Source organism: Syngnathus floridae, chromosome 4 (assembly GCF_059516105.1).
Source record: "Syngnathus floridae isolate MCC-2025c chromosome 4, RoL_Sflo_1.0, whole genome shotgun sequence".
NCBI lineage: Eukaryota > Metazoa > Chordata > Actinopteri > Syngnathiformes > Syngnathidae > Syngnathus > Syngnathus floridae.
In genome coordinates this window covers 2,890,402-2,913,435 of record NC_142416.1, presented here as the reverse complement: position 1 = coordinate 2,913,435, position 23,034 = coordinate 2,890,402, and the positions used below count along the sequence as shown (strand labels likewise).

Sequence of the window (23,034 nt, the reverse complement as noted above, 5' to 3'; positions counted from 1 at the left end):
CGAGCGCCGGCCCCCGACTTCAATCCACGGAGGTGAAAGAGAGCTCTGTAGAGTAGGACCGGGCGTGCGTAAAAGCCATAATAGTTTTTCAAACCTTGTGTGTCACTCCAATTAAATCCTTCAAACTCGTAGTCCTCCGTGTCACTTACACACAAAGCTGCTAATGATGCCGGTAGTACGCGGGGCCCTTCGTCATCTTCGTCATTCCGTGATCGAATCTTTGTCCTTTATGTAAACAACCGCTGCGCCGCTGACGTCACTTGAAATTCAAATTCCGGTAATCCCTTGCTACATCACGGTTCGTTTATCGCGGTTTCACTTATAGTCGCGACTTATAGTCCGAAAAATACGGTATGTGTGTAGGCCACTGTCCTGGACCTGACACAAATGAAAACAGCCTAGAGACAAATGGCTTGACACTATATATTGAATATACTGAATGATGACACAAATGTCTAAATGTATCTGTTGTTTATTGAATACAAGAGTAACACTAATCAGCATTCCATCTATAAAATGTAAGTAATGTTACAGTCCAGAAGATGATAAACGTACAGTGGAACCACACATTTCACAAATTAAATTTTTTCCATGAAGGGGTTCTCATACCAAAAGGCTTGCAAACCAAGGTAAAGAATAGAAATGCAATTAATTGGTTGCCGCTGCAAAATGATGTTGGTTGTACCTGGTTTTGATAATTGTGTGATTAAAAAGTAGATTCTGTGCAATATACAAAAAGGTAAAAATACAACTTGCAGTATGATGATCAAATAACAGTAGCAAATCATTGTCAAGCCCTTTTTGGGGACTGCTGGCCCGAAATGGCCATCATCTGCCATAATGCAGCGCAGCTTTTGCATTGCTTTGCATTGCTTTGCATTGCTTTGCATTGCTTTGCATTGCTTTGCATTGCTTTGCATTGCTTTGCATTGCTTTGCATTGCTTTGCATTGCTTTGCATTGTGGGATGTGGTGACTATTTTAGGCGAACAAACAATGGTACCTGAACCATAGAGCCAGTAATGCAGCTATGCCAAAACTGTTTGTAAACCGAAAATAGTATGTAACCCGAGCAAAATTTTCCTTTTAAAGAATTGTTCATAAAGCGAATTTTTAGTCGAGGCTCCACTGTAATTTCTTTGTTAAAATTTAATGCCAATGATTTGTATTTTTGAACAAACAGATTAACTTTTACCATGCAAACATTTTGTCTATACGCATATACATTCTTAAATGATATTCCATAAAACCTTCATTGTTTTGAAGTTAAAGCTGGCTGCGATAAAGCCTGGTGTTTTGTGAATCCAGTGAGTCCGATACCTATAATAAACAAGAGATACGGTAAATATGCATGGTTGCAAAATCACATAAACATATCCATCCATCCATCCATCCATCCATCCATCCATCCATCCATCCATCCATCCATCCATCCATCCATCCATCCATCCATCCATCCATCCATCCATCCATCCAACCAACCAACCAACCAACCAACCATCCACACACCTCATCCACAGTCACTCACAAGTCAAAGAGCGTGGCCAGACACAGTAGTAGAACAGGTGGCTGCTTTATTCTCTCTTCCAGCCATATCACCTCACATCAAAAAGACTTACACAATCCGCCTGATATTCTCATCTGTGAATTGCTTCTCTTTTATTACAATGTAAACAGACTTCGATGTGAGTGGAGCACTTAAGGTGATGGACGGTAAACGGACCGCTTCAGCTGCACAACAAAATACCTGACCTAAATTAACATGACAAAGAACCCTTTCGGCTGCCTAAAAACACACCTTTCTATAAAAACAAGACTTTCTATACAACGTGCTTTCGGGGTTAACACAATTCCCAAATTCTGGACCCCAAAGTCCGCGTAAAATCGAGATTTGGATATTCATATATTAGTGGCGTCAGTTTAACGCATTAATGTGATTAACCCAACTCCCTTTCAATGCCATTGAACGCTATGAAGGCTCATTTTGGCCTAATAACATTTTTATTGTTTTCTCGTACTGTTGCTGCAGAAAAACTACTACAGCTCACTGGATCTTGCAAGGCTGCAAAAAAATATCAAGCACACCACATTGCTGACACTAGTCTGGACTTTTTAAGCAGAGATTTCATCCATTTTTAGAAAGAAAAGTGCCATGGTGAGTGGTCTCTTCATTCTTTCTTGGGAAATCAGAAACACGGTTGATATGGTAAATCTAGACCATTATATTGCGACTACCGTAATTTCCGGACTATAAGTCGCGTTTTTTTTTCATAGTTTGGGTGGGGGGGGCGACTTATACTCAGGAGCGACTTATATATGTTTTTTATTTTCACAAATTTTTACTTGATCATTAAGACATCACTTAAAAGTATAGTTGACCACTTCCCATGTTATTTTTAGTATAGTTGATCACTTAACATGCTTTTATATCTTTATCTTGAACATATTCAAAACCTAAAAAATAGAGAAAACATCAAATAAAGCAATTAACACTTTAAAGCACCATATCCAAGTCCACTGTCTGTTTGCTCCTCTTATATTTATTATTATTATTTATTATTATTTGTTTATTTATCATTTATTCAACACTCTTATTTATTCATTGTTTATGCCTTCTTGGGTTTTTTTGTGTTGCTTGTATGCATATGTGTACTATCTCACCGAGGGATAGTGGGAACGTAATTTCAATCTCTTTGTGTGTCTTGGTATATGAAAAAAAAAATCGACAATAAAGCAGACTTTGTCTTTGATAAAACAACCAAATAAACAAAACAAAAAACTGCATCTGAAAAAATATATATTGTCAGACGAAACTGGTTGAGGGCGCTTTAAATTTCACCGTTGGCCGTGACTCATCAACTGGGTGGGCTTAAGAAAAATGGCACCAAAAAGAAAGTCATATTTTGCAAGTTACAAAATTCAAGTTGTAAAATATGCAGCTGAAAACAGTAATCGAGCAGCAGAAAGAAAGTTTGGAGAACCGTGATGTACCAATGGATTACTATTTCAAGTGGCACCGCGCGGCGCGACCCACGTAAGGACTACCGGCATCATTAGCGGTGATCATTTCTAAGTGACACGGAGGACAAAGAGTTTAAAGGAATTAAGGATTTGGGGTGACATAGAAGGTTTGAAAAACTATTATGGCTTTTACGCACGCCCGGTCCTACTCTACTGAGTCGGGGGCCGGCGCTCGACCGAGTGGCTGTCCGCGAACGGTGCATGGGGCTCGGACATGGCCATTACGCACGCCCAGTCCTCTGCCATGGAGCTCTCGTGTCTGGAAGTCCACGCCGCCACACGCTTGGAAGTTGGTTTTGTGGAATAAAGAGCCGTTTACCAAACCCACGTCTATCCTTGTACTTTGTTAACGCTACAATATAGTTATATACTAGATCTGTGGAATAAAGACGAGGCTGACGTCAGGGCGCACGCGCGGCGATGTTGACAAAGGACGAGGAATTTGATCGATGGATTTAATGGATTTAAAGTGCACGGATGGTTTGATAATATTATTGCTTATATTATAGTTATTTGAAATATAGTTTATCTATCGTTATATGAGCCTGTGGAATATTTTGAAGTGCAAGCGCCCTCAGCCGCGCGCAGCCATTGTTGACAAAGAACGATCGATGGATTTAATGAATTGGAGTGACACCGATGGTTTTATAAACATGTTATTTATGTAATGGTTGTCCTAAATCACTCTATATGTTACGTCAGGCCCGTTCTCAGCTCCTCATTTGTGTTTGTCACGTTAGCATACCTATCGTCTAGCCTGTTGCTATCGTATCGAATGATCGATGGATTTAATGAATTGGAGTGACACCGATGGTTTTATAAACATGTTATTCATGTAATAGTTGTCCTTAATCACGCTATATGTTACATCAGGCCCGTTCTCAGCTCTTTGTTTGTGTTTGTCACGTTAGCATACCTATTGTTTAGCCTGTTGTTGCTATCGTTTAGCCTGTTGTTGCTCGTTCATGACTGTTTTTGGTGTGTGATTTTGTCGAATAAATTGCGACTTATACTCCGGAGCGACTTATATATGTTTTTTTTTCACTTTTTGGGGCATTTTATGGCTGGTGCAACTTAAACTCCGGAGCGACTTATAGTCCAGAAAATACGGTATAAATCATTGCATGGCTTAGCACCTTCATATCTCGTTTACCTAGTTGTTCCTTATGTTCCGTCTCGTAACCTCTGTTCGCAAAATGCTAGTCTTTAAGTGACACCGAGGGCCAAGAAAATGTCTGCAGGGTCTCGAGCATTTTCTATTCGGGCTCCAGAGCTTTGGAATGCCCTACCAATGGATATTAGAACTGCTACCTCACTAGAAACATTTAAGACACGTTTAAAGACACATTTCTATGAAATGGCCTTTAATTAACCTATAGTGACCGATTTGGCTGGAGTTTGTTTTCGCTCCCTCTCCCTCTCCCCATCCCCCCTCCCCCCACCCCTCCCTGGCTGGGGAGGTGGTTAGGTGGCACCCAAGCTGACAGCAGCTATCTGGATTCTCGTGGACCAATTCAGGATGAGGGAACTGCAGCTTACCCTCCTCGAAGACACTGCCAGGACAATCGAGGGCACCTCCGGCAGCTCTTCGCATTGACTTGGACATCCACTTTTTCATTGATTTTCATATTACGTATTTTATGTGCCCTCTCTGCATCCATTGCAGCCTGGTGATCGTAAAAGGGGGATCCTTCCATCTGTGGTCCCTTCTCAAGGTTTCTTATTTTTCCCGATAGGGTTTTTTTTTTGTTTTTCCTTGTCCTTTTGGGAGCTTAAGATCAGGGGATGCTTTGAGAATAATTATCAATTGTTTGTCTATGTGAAGCCCTTTGAGACTGCTTGTGTCTTTTTCTCGCGCCGGCTGTCTCCTCCCAAGCACAATTCATTGGTAACTGCAAACTCCTAGCGATGAAATTAGCATTAGAAGAGTGGCAACACTGGCTAGAGGGAGCGGCTACCCCGTTTATTGTGTTAACAGACCACCGCAACTTCCAAACCACCAAGAGGCAGAACTGCTGCCAGGCCCGGTGGTCAGCCACTCGGGATCATCTCAGCCCCAGTTCCTGCCTGGACGATCGCCTGTTTATCAACAACGTCCGCCTGTGCTACAGTAGGCGCACGACTCTCACCTCACCTAACACCCAATTCTTGGTGGAGTAACGTTTCTGGTGGGTGGGCAACACTGAGGGAGGACATCCGGGAGTACATCAGAGCCTGTCCCATCTGCAACCGGTGCGAGACACACAAGCGGCCTCCGGCCGGCCTGCTTCAACCAGTACCTGCCCCCCATCGGCCACGGTCCCACCTCTCCATAGACTTTATTACAGGCGTGGGCATGGCTTCTCAAAACGTATCAATTTCACATTTACAGTGTGCTGATGATAAATTAAGAAGTCCACATATGACATGATCTGGGTAATTTATTTATTTATTTGTTGTTTATGTATTACTGGTGTGGGTGGCACGGTGAGGCATGTTCGCCTCACAGTTCAGAGGTTGCGGGTTCGATTCCGCCTTCTGTCCTCCCTGTGTGCAGTCTGCATGTTCTCCCCGTGCCCGCGTGGGTTTTATCAGGGCAGTCCAATTTCCTCCCACGTCCCAAAAACAAGCTTCGTAGGCAGATTGAGCACTCCAAATTGTCCATAGGTGTGAGTGCGAATGGTTTTTTTGTCTCTGTGTGCCCTGCTGCCAACCAGTTCAGGGTGTCCCTCGCCGACTGACAAATGGGATGGGCTCCAGTACACCCGCGACCCCCGTGGGGACAAGTGGTTCAGAAAATGGATGGATGGATAGATGGAATTAGATATGAAATTAGAAGAGAGGTGTTCAATGACCGATGTAAACGTATTAGAAATCTGTTTAATTAAAAAATATTGTGAAAATATTTTTTTCTCACTTGAGAACATTTTGGTCACGACAACAGCCTACGTTTACTTAATAATTTTCTTTTACAATTCAAGCAAAATCAAGCCATAGTCAATCCTTACATGTTTAAAAAACTGCTTTTCTGACTGAACATGAATGCTTCGATGTGAATACAGCTCTGAGTGCAAGTCCTCTGTTATTTTCTGCAATCATTACCGGAACATCTGTCTTTCATTGGACGGACAGGACTGTTATGGGATCCTCCCATCTGTGGTCTCTTCTCAAGGTTTCTCATTTTTCTCCAGGGTTACTGAGTTTTTCCTTGGCCTCCTGGGAGTTAAGATCAGGGGATGTTGAGATTAATTGTCAATTGTGCACTTGTGAAGCCCTTTGACACTTGTCTGTGATTTCGGGATATATAAATAAACTTGACTTGACTTGACTTATGCTGCTTCAAGAAGTTGCACATCACAGCAATGATCACTGTATAGATTTCTCAGTTCAAAAATTGCACTGCAGACATTGTGAACTGTTCTACATACTGTTGCTTCATTTACACTACAGAAGTCATCAGTTTTAAGGATGAAAGGTTCCAGAGGCCAAGAATCAGTTTCAGTATTCTTGACGTAACTGAGAAATATTAAGTACTCTGAGCGGCCACTTTGTCCAAGGCGCTAGCCTCCCGCAAGAGGAGGTCCATGTGACTGAGTCATTTGTCAAGCTAGATTCTCCGGGCCCAGGTTCAATCGCAAACACCAGTGCTGCCTACTTCTTGATCAAGTGCACCAGCTCGACAGCGAGGATGAGACGCCCCATTATCCACTTACCCACCGTGCCATGAAAGCCCATCACTTAGTTGGCATCCTCTAGTCACCCACTCATGGCAACGGAACTAATGCCCCGCAATAATGTGTCAGGCCTTCCAGAAAGTGCCACATTTCTCATCTCAATTATTAAGTCATGCAACTTTAAATCCATATGGCCATTACATTAAACTTAGAAGCGAGCCATGAAAGCTTCAGCATGATCGCAAGGACTCACTATTGTTGTTCTCCCCATATGCTGTCCCCACGGTTTCAAAAAGTACTCCCAGTGCTTGTTAAAAATATATATGAAATTCAACCTGTCCATCTTGCACACGTACCTAGTTTTGTCCTATTCGTCAGTGAGATGTGGATTCACCTGGACGGAAAGTTGACTGGTTATTACCACTCTCCTTTATCAATTCTTTGGCCTGCTGCTGCAATTAGGCAGTCAGGATGTTTGGACTCACTTCCACTGTAGAGTTGTCTGCGGTGATGGGCATACTCATTTCCCTCCCAGCTTGGCGCCTGTACAATGGGCTACACACCAGTGGTGGTGGGGATGGGTCCCGACTGTTATTTGTGCGTATGAACCAAACAGCAGCTCAGAGTGCCTTCCCATTTGGGAGTCCTTGGAGGGCGTGCTGGAGAGCACTCCCCCTGGGAACGCCATCATTCTGCTGGGGCAATTCAATGTCATGTGGGCAATAACCTGAAGGGTTATTTGACTTCTGTGCTCGACATGGATTGTCCATAATGAACACTATGTTTGAGCATAAGGGTTAGGGTTAGCACATGCGCTTTTGGCATCAGGACACCCAAGGCCGCACTTCAATGATAGAGTCTGTACTCGTGTCGTCAGGTTTGTGGCTGCATATTTTGGACACTCGGGCGGATCTGTCAACTGATCACAACCTGTATTGGCTCCGATGGTGGGGGAAGAGGCTAGTCCGACTTGGCAGACCCAAATGTATTGTGAGGGTTTGTTGGGAACATCTGGCAGAATCCCCCTGTTAGAAAGTGTTTCAAATTCCAGAACTTTGCCCACGTTCAGGACATTGAGTCTGTGTGGACCATGTTTCGTGCCTCTATTGTTGATGCGCCCGATCGGTTGTCGTAAGGTGGTCGGTGCATGGTATGGCGCCAATCCCCAAACCGCTGGTGGACAATGGTGGTAAACGATGCTGTTAAGCTGAAGAAATAGTGCCATTGGGCCTTTTTGACCTGTGGGACTCCAGAGGCAGCTGATGGGTACTGGATGATCGAGCTGAATGCGGTGTGGCAGTTGTTAAATCAAAAACTCTGGTGTGGGAGGAGTTTGGTAAGGCTATGGAATACTAATTCCAGATGGCTCAGAGGAAATTCTGGTCCACCATCCAGCGTCACAGGAGAGGAAAGCAGTGCATTGTGCATATAGTGGTGATAGCGTGCTACTGCCTATTCGGGACGTTGTGAGTCTGCGGGGAGAATACTTCAGCGACCTCCTCAATTCCACCGACATGCCTTCCACTGAGAAAGCGGACCCTGGAAACTCCTGAGGTGGTGTCTCCTATCTCTGTCACCAAGGTGGTTAAAAAACTCCTCGCTGGCAGGGCCCCGGGAGTGGTTGAAATCTACCAGGAGTTCTGAAAGGCTCTGTTTATTCCTGTCCTAGCTGAAACACTTATACAAAAATGCATGGCCATCCGGGACAGTGCCTTTGGATTGGCAGCCCAGGGTGTTGGTCCCTCTTTTTAAGAGGGAGGACTTGAGGGTGTGCTCCAACTACAGAGGAATCACCCTCCCACCAAGCCGTGATCTCCAACTCTCACTGGTCGATTTGCAGCCGGTTGAGAAGCAGTTGGAATTAAAATCAGTCTGTCAATATCCTGAGACCATGGACCTCAGTCGGAATAGAGTGGAATGCCCTCTCCGGGTTGAGGATGAGATCTTACCCCAAGTTAAGGAGTTCAAGTATTGTTCACGAGTGAGGGCAGGATGGAGCGGATCGTTGCAACCAGTTTATCATTGTGAAGAAGGAAATGAGCTGAAAGGCGAAGCTCTCATTTTACTGGTCGATCTATGTTCCTTCCCTCATCTATGGCCATGAGCTGTGGGTCGTGACAGAAGGAACAAGATCCCAGATATAAGCGGCCGAAATGACTTTCCTCCGCAGGGTGTCCGGGTGCTCCTTTAGAGATAGTATGAGAAGCTGGGTAATCCGCGAGGGACTCAGTCGAGCCACTGGTCCTCCGCGTTATGAGGAGCCAGATACGGTGGGTCGGGCATCTGATTAGGATGCCCCCTAGTGAGGTGTTCCGGGCATGTACCAACGCAAGGAGGCCCCAGGGACGACACACTGGAGAGATACGTCTCTTGGCTGGCCTGGGATCTTCTTTGGATTCTGCGGGATGAGCTGAACAAATATAGAAGTCCAGGGTACATACAAAAATTCCCAAGTGGAATTTTGTACTTTTTAACACATTTTTAATACCTTCACAATATTTTTTAATATCAGTACCACTTTCAGCTGCAAATATGACTTCAGTGATAGGTGTTACTAATAAAGTTACAGATTACTGTCATTTTCTCACACGGCTTTCTGAATGGGTAAGTGTAATGCAACCATGACTCACTTTGGTTTCGCTATGCATGATGTTAGTGTAGTGTGGTAATTCTGAAGGTGGATACTTTGCATTGCTTAGCTAGGTAAACCATATTTCCAATTAACTTAATACACTCATGCCCTCTAGCAGCCAACAAGAAACATTATGTGTTGGAAATTTCAACACAATCTTGTTTAAATTGCTAAATAATGTATATAGCATTTCTACTTTGCAGATGTTCTGGACCACATCTCCCGCAAAAAGCGAGGGATCAAGTGAAGTCAAGTCAAGTTTATTTGTATAGCCCTAAATCACAAACAGTCTCAAAGGGCTTCACATAGCCAAAATTGACAATTATTCTCAAAGCATCCCCTGATCTTAAGCTCCCAAAAGGGCAAGGAAAAACTCAAAAAAACCCTGCCAGGGGAAAATGAGAAACCTTGAGAAGGGACCACAGATGGAAGGATCCCCCTTTCAGGATCACCAGGTTGTAATGGATGCAGAGAGGGCACAAGTAATACCTAATATGAAAATCAATGAAAAAATGGATGTCGGATCACTATACTCTTTTTGAAAAGTAACTAGTAACTGTGACTAATTACATTTTGGAAGTAAAACACTGCTTACTTATGGTTCTCTCACTCACACACAGGCATGGACAACCTTTGTCCGCAAATATGGCATTACATTTTCCTTCTGTATAACATAGGGCAGGCGTTTGGCAGTGAGATAAGTTAGAAAAACTGTATGTTTTTAGCATGTATTGTATTCTATTATATCTATTATTTATTCTTGGTTCACTCTCTCTTACACATAAAAACAGACTTACTTTTGTACTGTGACAGATCATCTGCCCTTGCATGTCCCAAGAATTCGCAACCAAAATAAAACAGCTCAGTGGCCTAGTGGTAGAGTGCCCGCCCTGAGACTGGAAGGTTGTGGGTTCAAACCCTGGCCGGCTCATACCAAAGACTATAAAAATGGGACCCGTTGCCTCCCTGCTTGGCACTCAGCATTAAGGGTTGGAATTGGGGGGTTAGATCACCAAATGATTCCCGGGCGCGGCACCGCTGTTGCCCACTGCTCCCTTTGGGGATGGGTTAAATGCAAAGACAAATTTCACCGCACCCAGTTGTGTGTGTGACAATCATTGGGACTTTAACTTTATCTTGAAGTCACAGTAATTCTCTAACAAAACGAATGTGTATGTCCATCTGTTTTTTCTTTGAACACGTATTGAGACTTTCATCAAACATTAGGTGAATGGTTCGGCTTTGGTGACATTCACAACAAGCTTGAAATATGGCGCTAAACCAAACGTGATTATGTAACCAGTTTTGTCCTTGCCTCACGCAAAGTTTTTTTGCTATTTCTAAGTCATTAAACATATTGCAGAAAAGCTCTTCAATGCCCTCAATGGAGGTGTCTGATTGGCATTTGGTCGCTGTATGCAGGCATCACAGCACCTCAGCTCGCGACGCTCAAGTGGGATCTGTCTTCTGTTGTCTAACATTGTACTCACGGTGCTGGCACTCCTGCTGGCAGTGACTTGCTAGAGAGTAGTGGAGTTTTGCGGTAATGTAACTGTCCCGCTACTGCAAAACATTGAAATGTTAACCTGCCCACCCCGTCGGCGCCTGTTGGCTTGGGTTGAACTTCATGTGCGACCTGATGGCAGTCAGCCCAATCCAGATGAAATTGATGGTTTTTTTTTATTTACAGACATGGAAATAAGCCTCTCAGTTGTTACCAATAACTGGCTTAAGCCAGTCTTTGAATGTAGCGTCCTCCAACCAAATATTGAAAAAACATGACTTTGTTTTACCTCCACTACCAGGGAATATTATGTAGGCGCAAATAATTTTGTTGACGTTTTTACTGCGAACGCTTACAGAAACATTATGGACCTTCTTTTTTTTTTTTTACGGTTGCTGGCATCCACATGCAGCATTGCATTGACACCGCACACTACAACAAACTGTAGGTTACAGCAGTGTTTCCCAACCACTGTGAGATGTTCAGCTGTGCCGTGGGAAATTGTCCAATATTAAGTACGGAGCGCATTGTAAACAGGATCACCAAACCACTGGTCAGTTAGTGCAAGGCCTGGTCAGCCTCTTGCTAATCATGCATACGTGGCAAATCGGCAAATCTTGAGATTTCATGTTGTGTTGGTCTGATAATATTGCATCGGCACATATTCAGTTTATGTGTGTGCTGCCGTGTGCTTTTGCTAAGAGTGACACGATGACGGCTGTGGTGTGTTTGTGGTCCGATGCAAATCAGAGCATGCAGTGCAACCAAAGAACCTGGATTGTTAATTTTTCACAAATATAAAATACACAGTCAAGTCAAGACACCTCGACTGTGATAGCCACTCAGAGCGTCTTTAAACGTGACTTTGTTCTTTTTGTCGCAAAATTTATAGAGCTAGTCTAAAACAGTAAACGAAGTCACGTTGATTCTTTTGGATTTTAATCACAACCACTTTCAATAGTTTATTTCTTACACTGCCTAAAACCTTTTTAAGAAACTGTCACTTTAAAGAATATTTAGTATTTAGTTTTTGTTCAATTATTCGACTCTCCATATATACCGTATTTATTCTAATTATCGCCCAGGGCAATAATTAGAGAAGGTTTATGTCCAATCAATAGAGAACACTTTTTGTCTGATCGCCAAGGGGCACTGAAATGGGCGATAATATGTATAATTTCCTTATGTAGTATGCAATACCTGCATCTCACTGGTATTCTTAACACTAGAACGGCGGCTGTTTTGATCTACCTCTAACAGCGGGGTCAACTGATGCTCCATCGATGCGACACGTTACCGTCGCACATCACGTGTTGCGCACGTCATGTTATCGCGATCGTCTTGTTCGAGCGCACACCCCGATAATGTAATTGTGTGAGGATATTGTAGCGGAGTGACGAGTGTAATTGTATCATAGTTTATGGAGAAAAACAATTTAAAAGGGACATTCGACGTGCTGTCCAATCAGTCATATTTAAACTTCTGCAATGACGTCGGCATGCGGTCGTGGAGGAAAACGTAAGTTTTGGGGGTAATTTTTAGCAGCATGGGTGATAATTAGAGGTTAGGTATGTTTTTTTGTTTATGTCATCGCTAACACACACTGGGCGATTATTAGAATCCATCCATCCATCCATTTTGTGAACCGCTTAGTCCCCACGGGGGTCGCGGGCGTGCTGGAGCCTATCCCAGCCGTCGACGGGCAGTAGGCGGGGGACACCCTGAACCGGTTGCCAGCCAATTGCAGGGCACACAGAGACAAACAACTATCCGCACTCGCACTCAGGGAATATTTGGAGTGCTCAATCGGCCTACCAAGCATGTTTTTGGGATGTGGGAGGAAACCGGAGTGCCTGGAGAAAACCCACGCGGGCCCGGGGAATATGGGCGATAATTAGAATAAATACGGTATATATAAATATATATAGGAATAGGACTTTACGTCTTTCGCTGTAATATAACTGAGTTTAATATAGAAGAACAGATTTTTGTTGCTGGTGTGCCTCGAGATTTTTTCCAATGAAAAGGTGTGCTGTGAATGAAAATAGTTTGGGAAACTCCGGGTTACAGGTCCTATCCGCACATATAATTTGTATAATAAATGAAATTACATGATTTTTAGGGAATAGGCCGACACTTAATACAAATGCGAAAAAGTCTTACAGGTGGGTAGCAGTTTGAAAATGTATTACTTCGTCAAATGGCATATACTACTTTATAATACTTTTTAATGGCCTTATTTATCGTTAATATTATTTACTACCTTTCAATACCTTTTACAACCTCGTGGATAACCTGAGGCCCGTGTCAGATTGAGGAGTTCATCAGAAGGTGTGCATGGGCATGGTAACTCAACCTCAATATATGTAACCTGTTTTAAAACATATCTGACCAGAATACACTTATTTTGTATAATGTTGCTCCAAGCTCAGGGAACTGGATCCAATACATTAAAAAATGTATTCTCATTACCTCTTCAAATTTCTTGGCCTTGTACAGCGCTGCTCCCTTCAGAAAGTTCAGCAGTATTGTATCACACAGCACAGTGCCCTAAATGATAGTTAAATTGCAAAATAAGGATACAATCACAACATGAGCAAAGCAGACTCGACTTATTGACAAAACATGGTCCCCAAATGTTTATGTGAATATTTTGTGAATTTGTGGACACACAATATAACATATGCCATAAAATGTGACAGTATTTCAATCATCATAAATTATGGTTGGTGAATAGATTAATTATTGGTGTTGAATTCTTACTCTTGCCCTGATGTTACGCTGCATTTTTGCAAAGAATAAGCTAATTGAATTGAATTGATAAAGTGATTTCAATCAACCCTGCTTTGCACTTGTTGTTGCTATGACACATGGCTAAAAAATTATGTTAAATGCCTTTTCACAAAATGCACATTTTCAAAACTTAACAGACTTGTTGTGGAGGCCAGATTTAGTGGTTAAGCCTTCTGAAGATGTTATGAACTTAATTTAGCAGAACACTGTGGATTGACGGTGCATTTCTGTTGACCCCAATTTGATGTTTTTTTTACCCCCTCTCGCACTGAAGAACTCAACCAGAAGCTGAGCAGATTGTTCAAGTGCTATCAAGACATATAACCTATACTGGAAGATGATATTTTTTTGTATTTTATCTATTCTATACAATGTTCTATAAGCAAAACTCACCACTCCTACTGAAGTGAAGGCTGCCACCATGTTTATAAGTGTGGGAATCATGTTAAACTTGCCTGCCTACAATGTAAAACACATTGTTAAGTCTAATTAAAAAAAAAATAAACAACACCAAAGCGTATAATACTCACATTTCCATTGACAAGCACATCAAACCTTATTGCATAGGCTTTCACCAGTGTACGATAGTCAGTCCCATTTTCCATCTTATAGTACTTGGCAAACCTCAAATAAAGAAAAAATCATGGGTAATGTAAAAAAAAAGAGCTCATCTGTGTATTTGTGTGACGACTTTGAGTCCAAATATTTGTTTCATTTCACACAAATAGCTGATGATTCATAACATGCAGTATATTTTTACTCATGAAATTCAAGGCTTTATGAAGGCAGAAGTTTCAGTGGGCTCACCACCCTTGGAAGGGGCCAAAGGTTGGTTGTACTGTAACCTGGCCCAAGATAGGGAATTTAGCAAATTGATTCTCGGATACTAAAGCTGGCTCTTGGAACATGGAATGTCAGCTGGCAGAGAAAGAGCCCGAGTTGGTGTGTGAGGCAGAGAAATTACGCATACTTAAAGTTTTGTTTGAATTGCCAAATCCAATTGGACACTGCCAAGGCTGTCCTTAACCACAGATTGTGTTCGTAACCTTTATGGAAAGAATTTCTATGTCAGGAAGGAGTTGAGCCAGGGCGACCAAATGCAGCTTGAACCAGGATTTATTGCAGGGAAAAGGAGTTGGAAGGGAGGCAGGTGGGGAACCGACGACACAGACGGGAGGAAGACTCACGGCCAGCAAAACAGACAGACTGACCGACATGAAGTCCCCTTGGACAAGGTTAAAATTCTGACCGTGAGCCTTCAGACAGACCGAGGGAAAACCAGATGACACGAACAGGAACACTGGGCACGAGCAGGAATGGACACAACAGTAGACACCGACAGGGAGAAACACACGGGCAGGGCTTAAATACACAGGGTAACAAGAGGAAGCAGGTGACAGACATTACGATAACGAAAGGGGTGTGGCCGAGTGAAGTGCAGGCCGAGCGCGCTGTGGCACGGGCGTGACAGTACCCCCCCCCACAAGGGACGGCTCCCGACGTCCCAAAAAAGAAAAAATCCAAGACTGTCCAACATGGGCCGGGAGGAAATGGGGAGGTGGCCGCACGTCACACACCGCCGAAGGCCGACTGGGTGACAGCCGCTGGATCCACGCCGCCGGAACTGGTGGCGGCCGCAGCAGCCGCGCCGTCGGGACTGGATCGGGGGGCGGCCGTGCGTCATGCGCCGTTGAAGCCGACTGGGTGACGGCCGCTGGATCTGCGCCGCCGGAACTGGTGGCGGCCGCAGCATCCGCGCCGTCGGGACTGGGTCGGGGGGGCGGCCGTGCGTCATGCACCGTTGAAGGCCGACGGTGACAGCCGCTGGATCCGCGCCGCCGGAACAAGTGGCGGCCGCTGGATCCGCGCCGTCGGATCTGTTTTGGGGGGGGGGGCAACCGTGCATCTTGCGTCGCTTGAACTCATCTCCTTGGCGACCGTGCAGCAGTTGCGGGAGCCGGCAAAGGGTTGGTCCAAGCGCTGGTCGCTGTGATGGTCGGTGTCTTCTGTCAGGAAGGAGTTGAGCCAGGGCGACCAAATGCAGCTTGAACCAGGATTTATTGCAGGGAAAAGGAGTTGGAAGGGAGGCAGGTGGGGAACCGACGACACAGACGGGAGGAAGACTCACGGCCAGCAAAACAGACAGACTGACCGACATGAAGTCCCCTTGGACAAGGTTAAAATTCTGACCGTGAGCCTTCAGACAGACCGAGGGAAAACCAGATGACACGAACAGGAACACTGGGCACGAGCAGGAATGGACACAACAGTAGACACCGACAGGGAGAAACACACGGGCAGGGCTTAAATACACAGGGTAACAAGAGGAAGCAGGTGACAGACATTACGATAACGAAAGGGGTGTGGCCGAGTGAAGTGCAGGCCGAGCGCGCTGTGGCACGGGCGTGACATTCTAGGTTCAATCGAGAGGTTGAGGGTTTGTTTGGTGGCCTCGGTATTTGCTTTATGCCGATAATATGGTACTACTGGGATCATCAAGCCGCAATCTCTAACTTTCACTGCCAAGTGTGAAGCAGCTTGGATAAAAATGAACACCTCCAAATATGAGATTATGGTCCACAGTCAGAAAAGGGTGGAGTACCCTCTCAAGGTTGTCGATGAGATCCTGCCCTAAGTGGAGGGAGTCAAGTATCTTGGCATCTTGTTCATGAGTGAGGGATAAATAGAACAGGTGGTCACGGCATCTGATTTGGATGCATCCAAGGCACCTCCCTGGTGAGGTGTTCCTGTCACCTCCCATTGGGACAAGGGCCCCGGGAAGACCAAGGTCACACTGGAGAGACAAGGTGTTTCAACTCGCCTCGGAACACCTTGGAGAGCTGGATGAAGTGGCTGAAGACAGGCATGTCTAGTTTTCTCTGCTGTCTTTGTGACCCAACCCCGGATAAGTGGAAGTAAACGGACGAATGGATGGATGGATGGAGAGAGAGAGAGCAAGAGAAAGAGAAAAAGAGAGCGAGGGGGATGGATGGCTGGATGGATGGCTGGATGGATGGATGGATGGATGGATGGATGGATGGACGGATGGATGGATGGATGGATGGATGGATGGATGGATGGATGGATGGATGGATGGATGGTCGTATATAAAGCTCTTGGATACGTTTCAATCAATCAATCACTCGCTTGATCAACAAGCTTTTTCATAACCTATTACCAGGCAACAAGACGTACTCAACAAGCGCAATTGGCACAGGAAACATGAAAAACAATGACCAACAAGGGGAGACGATGCATACAAGTTTGTCAGCATTCACCATTACAACGATCTGGGATCTTAGATGAAAAGAGAACACAAGGAAGGAGGAGAGAAAAAGTTGGGGCTCAAACTATTCTCCTTGATGGAGGGCAACTTGAGTGTAGAAAAAAACTCAGCACAAACAGCATACATACAAATACAACAGATCTCAAGATTAAATATGTAGGACTGGCTAGCACCTCAGACCAGGAGTGCATTCGGGGACCTAGCATCCAAACGATCATCTTCATCCAGAGAAGGGCCAGATAACATGTATTGGAGGCAGGCCGACAAGAACACAGACCAAGTCCGCAAGCAGGAAAGATAGGGAGGAGCAGGAGCAAAGCAAGAATTGTCCGCCTTCGTTCAGAGCCAAGCAAGGACAGTTTTGTTCAGTCAATAGGCATTCATTAGTATTAAACATCGATCTAAATACCTGAAATTGTAACCAGGTGAGATAGCATTTTTCTGAGACATCGCATCCAGTCGGGTGAATGAGTATGAAGGGTTACACTGGTCGTCTGATTTGTCCAAATCACATACCCAGCCAATCTTTATTCCTATCACTCCTCCCTAACAAGGAGACACATTGAATAAAAGTGGGTCATGTATGTTAAACCACATGCTAATTCATCGAGAGCAGTAGTTGAAGGTATATAAACGATATATATATATATATATATATATATATATATATATATATATATATATATATATATATATATATATATATATTAACACATGTATACATGTAATGTGTATATATATATATATATATATATATATATGCAAGGTATATAAACGATATATATATATATATATATATATATATATATATATATATATATATATATATATATATATATATATATATATATATATATATATATATATATACATATATATATATAGATATACATATATATATATACACATACATATATATACAGTAGAGCCTAGGTTCTCGAACGTCCCAGTTCCCGAACAAATCGGTATTCGAACAAAAAAATTGAAATTTTTTGCTTTGGATCTCGGACGAAATTTCGGTTGTCGAACCTCGTGAGATGAGCCGAGAGGACCCGCATGCTAACTGACTCCGTTCGTTATTACATTCTCCTTACTCTGAGGATTTCATCAACTCTAATCATGCCTCCAAAGGAAGCAAGTGGGAGCAGTAAAGCTGATAATGGCGAAAAGAGGAAAGTAGTGCACAAAACGGTTGAATTTAAAAAAGAATTAATCGCAAAATATGAGTCCTGTGTGCGTGTGTCAGAGTTGGCGCGGGAGTTTTGCATGGCAAAATCGACAATAAGCTCGATCCTGAAAAACAAAGACGCTCTTAAAGGAAGTGATGTTGCAAGAGGGGCGACTGTGCTTACCAACAAACCTTTGCTCTTTGTTGTGCTTTTTTTCCCCCTCACAATTTAAAAAGATACATTTTACTATTAGAATGAAACACACAGGCGAGTTGCTACAGATACGGCAATACATTCCCCAGCCAAGCCTACTCTATTAATTCGTTTTTTTGGCTTGGAACGGATTATTTTCTTCCATTATTTGTAATGGGAAAACATGATTCGGGATTCGAACGATTCACTTCTCGAACACCCTTTTGGGACGGATTGTGGTCGAAAACCGAGGCTCCACTGTATATATGTATATATATATATATATATATATATATATATATATATATATATATATATATATATATATATATATATATATATATATATATATATATATACTAAGACCTAGACCAGTCAACATAAAAATATAAATTATACTTCAACATCATGAACAGTGGACGTAAATAAAAAACAAATGGTCTTAGAAACTTAAATGCAATCAAAATAAATAAAACCTCATGACACATTGTATAGTGCAAAAGCATCATCAGAAATGCCATCTTGAATTCTATAAATTGTCATATAAAGCAGATAACTACATGTCTGATTTGTATGTTGTGCAAAAATAAAAAAACAAGAAATCAAACACTCGAGCATCAGACAAGTTTTTAAAATAAAAAGTATCATTTTAAATCAGCATAATATAATGAAATTGAGTCGACAGAGAGGATATTATCCAATATTAATGTTTAGATGTACATATACACAGGTTATCTAAAATCTATTGTAATAAGTATTTTCAGATTAAGATTTCCCAAAGAGCAACATAATATTCCTGCTGCTGCAGACCGGAGGATATCCTTCATCTAATAAAGATAAGGCGAAGAAAAACATCCCTTTATGTACTGGCAAGAGACTGTCAGTATGCCACTTTCACTTATTTGTTTATGGGTGGACTCCACATTACCCGTGGACTCCACATTATGGGTGGACTCCACATTACCCGTTAGCTTGGAGAACGTGAGCACAAAAGGAGTGGTGTTTCAGTGAGTGGTTCCTTCCTTCTTTGGCAAATTGTGAATCTACGTTCAGTGACTGTGAACTGGCCGACATGTTTACTCACTAAATTGTTCACGCCTGGAGATTCAAAACGTTTACTCACTATCCGTTGATGCACGGGAAAGGCAGTTCACTCACTGACTCGTTCGCATACGGGAAAGTCAACATCTTCAGCCGTTCACTCACTGATCCGTTCAGATGATGAACGGTAAAGGCAGTTCACAGACTCATTTGTGAACAGGAACTTGCATCATTCTTGTTCTTTGTTTTGTTTTACGGCTAGGGGCACCAGTTTCAAGGAGCATTACCTCCACCTACTGTGTTGGATAGGTTATGTCATTGCGCATTGGTTGAGGTAAAATGAACTGAAAAAAGAACAAATAACTTCAGGAAGTGATCCGTTCACTCACTGTTACAGAAAAGATTTGTTCTTTTTGAACGAATTGTTCACGAATGACACAACACTATGCATAGATCATTTGAGAGCACTGGAGCCTGAATAAAAAAAAAACACTTCAGAACTGCAGTGTTCTTTTTGGCATTCTAAAAGACCAGCAAGGTGTGAAGGTTTCGGAACAGATTACAGTAATCACTTGCTACTTCGCGCTTCACCTATCGTGGCCCTGACCTATCGCGGAATTTTTTTAAACAAATATTGCAGATAGATTTAGTGCATAGCGGATTTTTTTTTTTGGTCTGACACACACTCACGCACGCACACACACACGCACACACACCCACACCCACACCCACACACACACACACAGATACACACACACACACTCACACACACACACACACACACACACACACACAGATACACACACACACACACTCTCACACACACACACACACACACACACACACACACACACACACACACACACACACACACACACACACACACACACACACACACATTCACAGCGTCATATGCAATGAAGCACACAATCCAGGCAACAAGACAGGCAAGTGCACCCCTACACCATCAGCGATTCCCCGATGGTCATGGCTTTTTGCAGTGTCACTTGGAGCGCAGGGCTTTGTCTGCCCATATGACACTAATGGCCAATGGGAACATGTTGATCTGTGTCCTTGCAGTGGATTGGCTTAGCAGTTCTAACAACATTTTATCTCAGCCTCCCGCATTTTATTCACTCCGTCTGCGTCAACATATCAGGAGCACTTCAGACTTGCACTTCATTACACACATACTATCACGTCTCCGCTCCTCGATTGTCGACCGGGATAGAACTGCGTGTCTACTTCTCACTCCCGATCGGATAGTCCTGTTTGCCCGTCATAAAATTCTAAAAAGTCTTGAGCGTATGCCCTCACGCTGGGTAGCGGGGGTGCGACAGTTGGTCAGCACGGCAAAGCAGAGCATGTTCACATTTTAAAATGACGAGCCGATCAGCAAGCTCGCGTCGTGCATGGATCTCGTAACACAACGGGTCAGTAAATGAGAATCAGGTGACAGGCGTGCGTGTCAAAACGGACAAAACTGTGAGGACTGACGATTAGCAGTTCCGTATTGGCGACGCGCGCCTCAGAGTTCTAGTGCGGAGGGCGCGTAATGCCAGAGGCCAGCAGGGCGAGAGCGGAGACGTGACTGTAAGGGAACGGACAGTACAGCCAAGTGCGTAGCGACGGACTTTATTGGAGAAGGGGATGATGGGAACAGCTGGCGCTGGCGCGGCGGTCGGGCTGGAGAGGACAAACGATTCTGCGGGGTTCCAAATAGTCAAGCGAGTCAGTATCTTCGGGACTGATGAGTGAAGCAGCATCAAGGGACAGACTGACACTCAGGTCTGCGCTGGCGGCGCTGATATAGCGCTGTCCATGAGCCCGTGGCAGGTGACGGCGATTCCATTGACAGGGGGGCGTGGTCCTGTCGCCGGTGGCACCAGCACGTGACAGAACCCCCCCCCACAAGGGACGGCTCCCGACGTCCCCAGGAACCAAAAACAAAAAAAACAAAAAAGGAAGGCAATTCCCCGGGCGACCAGGTTGGGGGGGGTCAGCACACCGCCGAAACGTCCAACACCTCGCCAGACGCAGGATCGACGGACGTGGGAGCAGAAGACCCCGGCACCGGCGGGCAAGACCTCCCCTCGTCCCTCCTCGGGCGCCGGCGCCGAGGACCCGGTTGGTCCGGATGGCAGCGATGGAACTCCGTGATGAGCGAACGGTCAAGTATCCAGCGGCTCGGAACCCAGGAGCGGTGCGCGTCGTCATAACCCTCCCAATCCACGAGGTATTTGAGGCCACGACCGCGCCGCCGCGATCGGAGCAGGGAGCGGACAGCGTAAGCCGGGCCCCCATCAACGAGCTGGGGCGGCGGCGGCGGAACGGGCGCCGGCGCCAACGCGCTCTCATGGATGGGCCGCACACGGGACACGTGGAACGTGGGGTGAACCTTCATGGACTCTGGAAGGAGAAGACGAACTGCGGCCGGGCCAATCACCCTCTGAATAGGGAACGGTCCAACAAAGCGGGGCGCCAGTTTGCGGGATCCTGCTCGTAGCGGCAAATCTTGCGTCGAGAGCCACACACGCTGCCTCACTCTGTACTCCGGAGCCGGTGTCCGGTGCTTGTTCGCCTGGCGGGCGTAACCTGAAATAGAGCGGAGAAGAGTGACCCGGCCCCTCGCCCAGGCGCGATGACAACGGCGGACACAAGCCTGGGCCGACGGGCACGCCGCACCACGCTCCTGGTGGGCGAACAAGGGTGGCTGGTACCCGAAGACGCAGTGGAAAGGCGAAAGTCCCGTAGCCGAGCTGGGGAGGGAATTTTGAGCGTACTCTACCCAGGGAAGCTGTTGGACCCACCTGCGCTGGTCCCCGGCGGCCATGCATCGGAGAGACCTGCCCAGTTCCTGGTTCAGGCGCTCCGCTTGACCGTTGGACTGAGGGTGAAACCCCGAGGAGAGGCTGGCCGTGGCGCCGAGGAGTCGGCAGAACTCCGTCCAGAAGGTGGAAGCGAATTGAGGTCCTCGGTCTGACACGATGTCTTGTGGGAGACCGTGGTGGCGAAACACCTCCCGCACCATGATGGACGCCGTCTGCTTCGCAGATGGGAGCTTAGGCAGAGGGATGAAATGCATCATCTTGCTAAAACGGTCCACCACCGTAAGGACCACCGTGTTTCCCTCTGAGGGGGGGAGGCCCGTGACAAAGTCGATCGACAGGTGAGACCAGGGACGCTGGGGGACCAGCAAGGGTTGAAGCAGCCCGGCCGGAGGACGAGTAGACGTCTTGTAGCGGTTACAAATTGAGCAGGCTCTGACGTAATCGCTGGTGTCCACTTGCCAGGTGGGCCACCAGAAACGCTGTGCCACCAAGTACCTCGTGCGTGCCGCGCCGGGATGATAGGCCAGGCGTGAGTCGTGCGCCCATTGCAGCACGGACGACCGCAGACCTTCAGGGACGAACAGGCGACCCTCCGGGCAGTTGCTGGGGCCGGGTTGATCGCGTGATGCGGCTTCCACTTGGCGTTCGATCTCCCATGTAAGAGCCGCCACCCGAACCGAGCTCGGGAGGATAGTGGGAGGCGGACCCTGTCCCTCCTCCCCCCCAGGAAACAAACGCGACAGGGCGTCCGCCTTCGCGTTACGGGAACCCGGTCTATAGGAAAGAGAGAACTCAAACCGGTCAAAGAACAGAGCCCACCGTGCTTGTCTTGCGTTCAGCCTCTTGGCCGATCGCAGATACTCCAAGTTGCGGTGGTCGGTCCAGACGATGAACGGAGTGGTGGCGCCCTCCA

General features: G+C 45.2%; 1 protein-coding gene across 2 annotated transcripts in view; it reads right to left on the bottom strand.

The window, feature by feature from the left end:
• Positions 1-450: 450 nt before the first annotated feature.
• LOC148398579 (P2X purinoceptor 3-like) overlaps positions 451-23,034 on the bottom strand; it is a 94,663-nt gene continuing 72,079 nt past the window's right edge. For both annotated transcript variants that reach the window (XR_015858267.1, XM_088374874.1), the window contains 5 exons: positions 17,298-17,434; positions 14,133-14,226; positions 13,996-14,061; positions 13,282-13,359; positions 451-1,319 (listed from right to left, as the gene is read on the bottom strand). Coding sequence is in view for 1 of the 2 variants with exons in the window: in XM_088374874.1 (XP_088231000.1) it covers positions 1,266-1,319; positions 13,282-13,359; positions 13,996-14,061; positions 14,133-14,226; positions 17,298-17,434 (429 nt within the window). In the remaining variant the exon portion in view is untranslated. The remainder of the gene's footprint in view (positions 1,320-13,281; positions 13,360-13,995; positions 14,062-14,132; positions 14,227-17,297; positions 17,435-23,034) is intronic.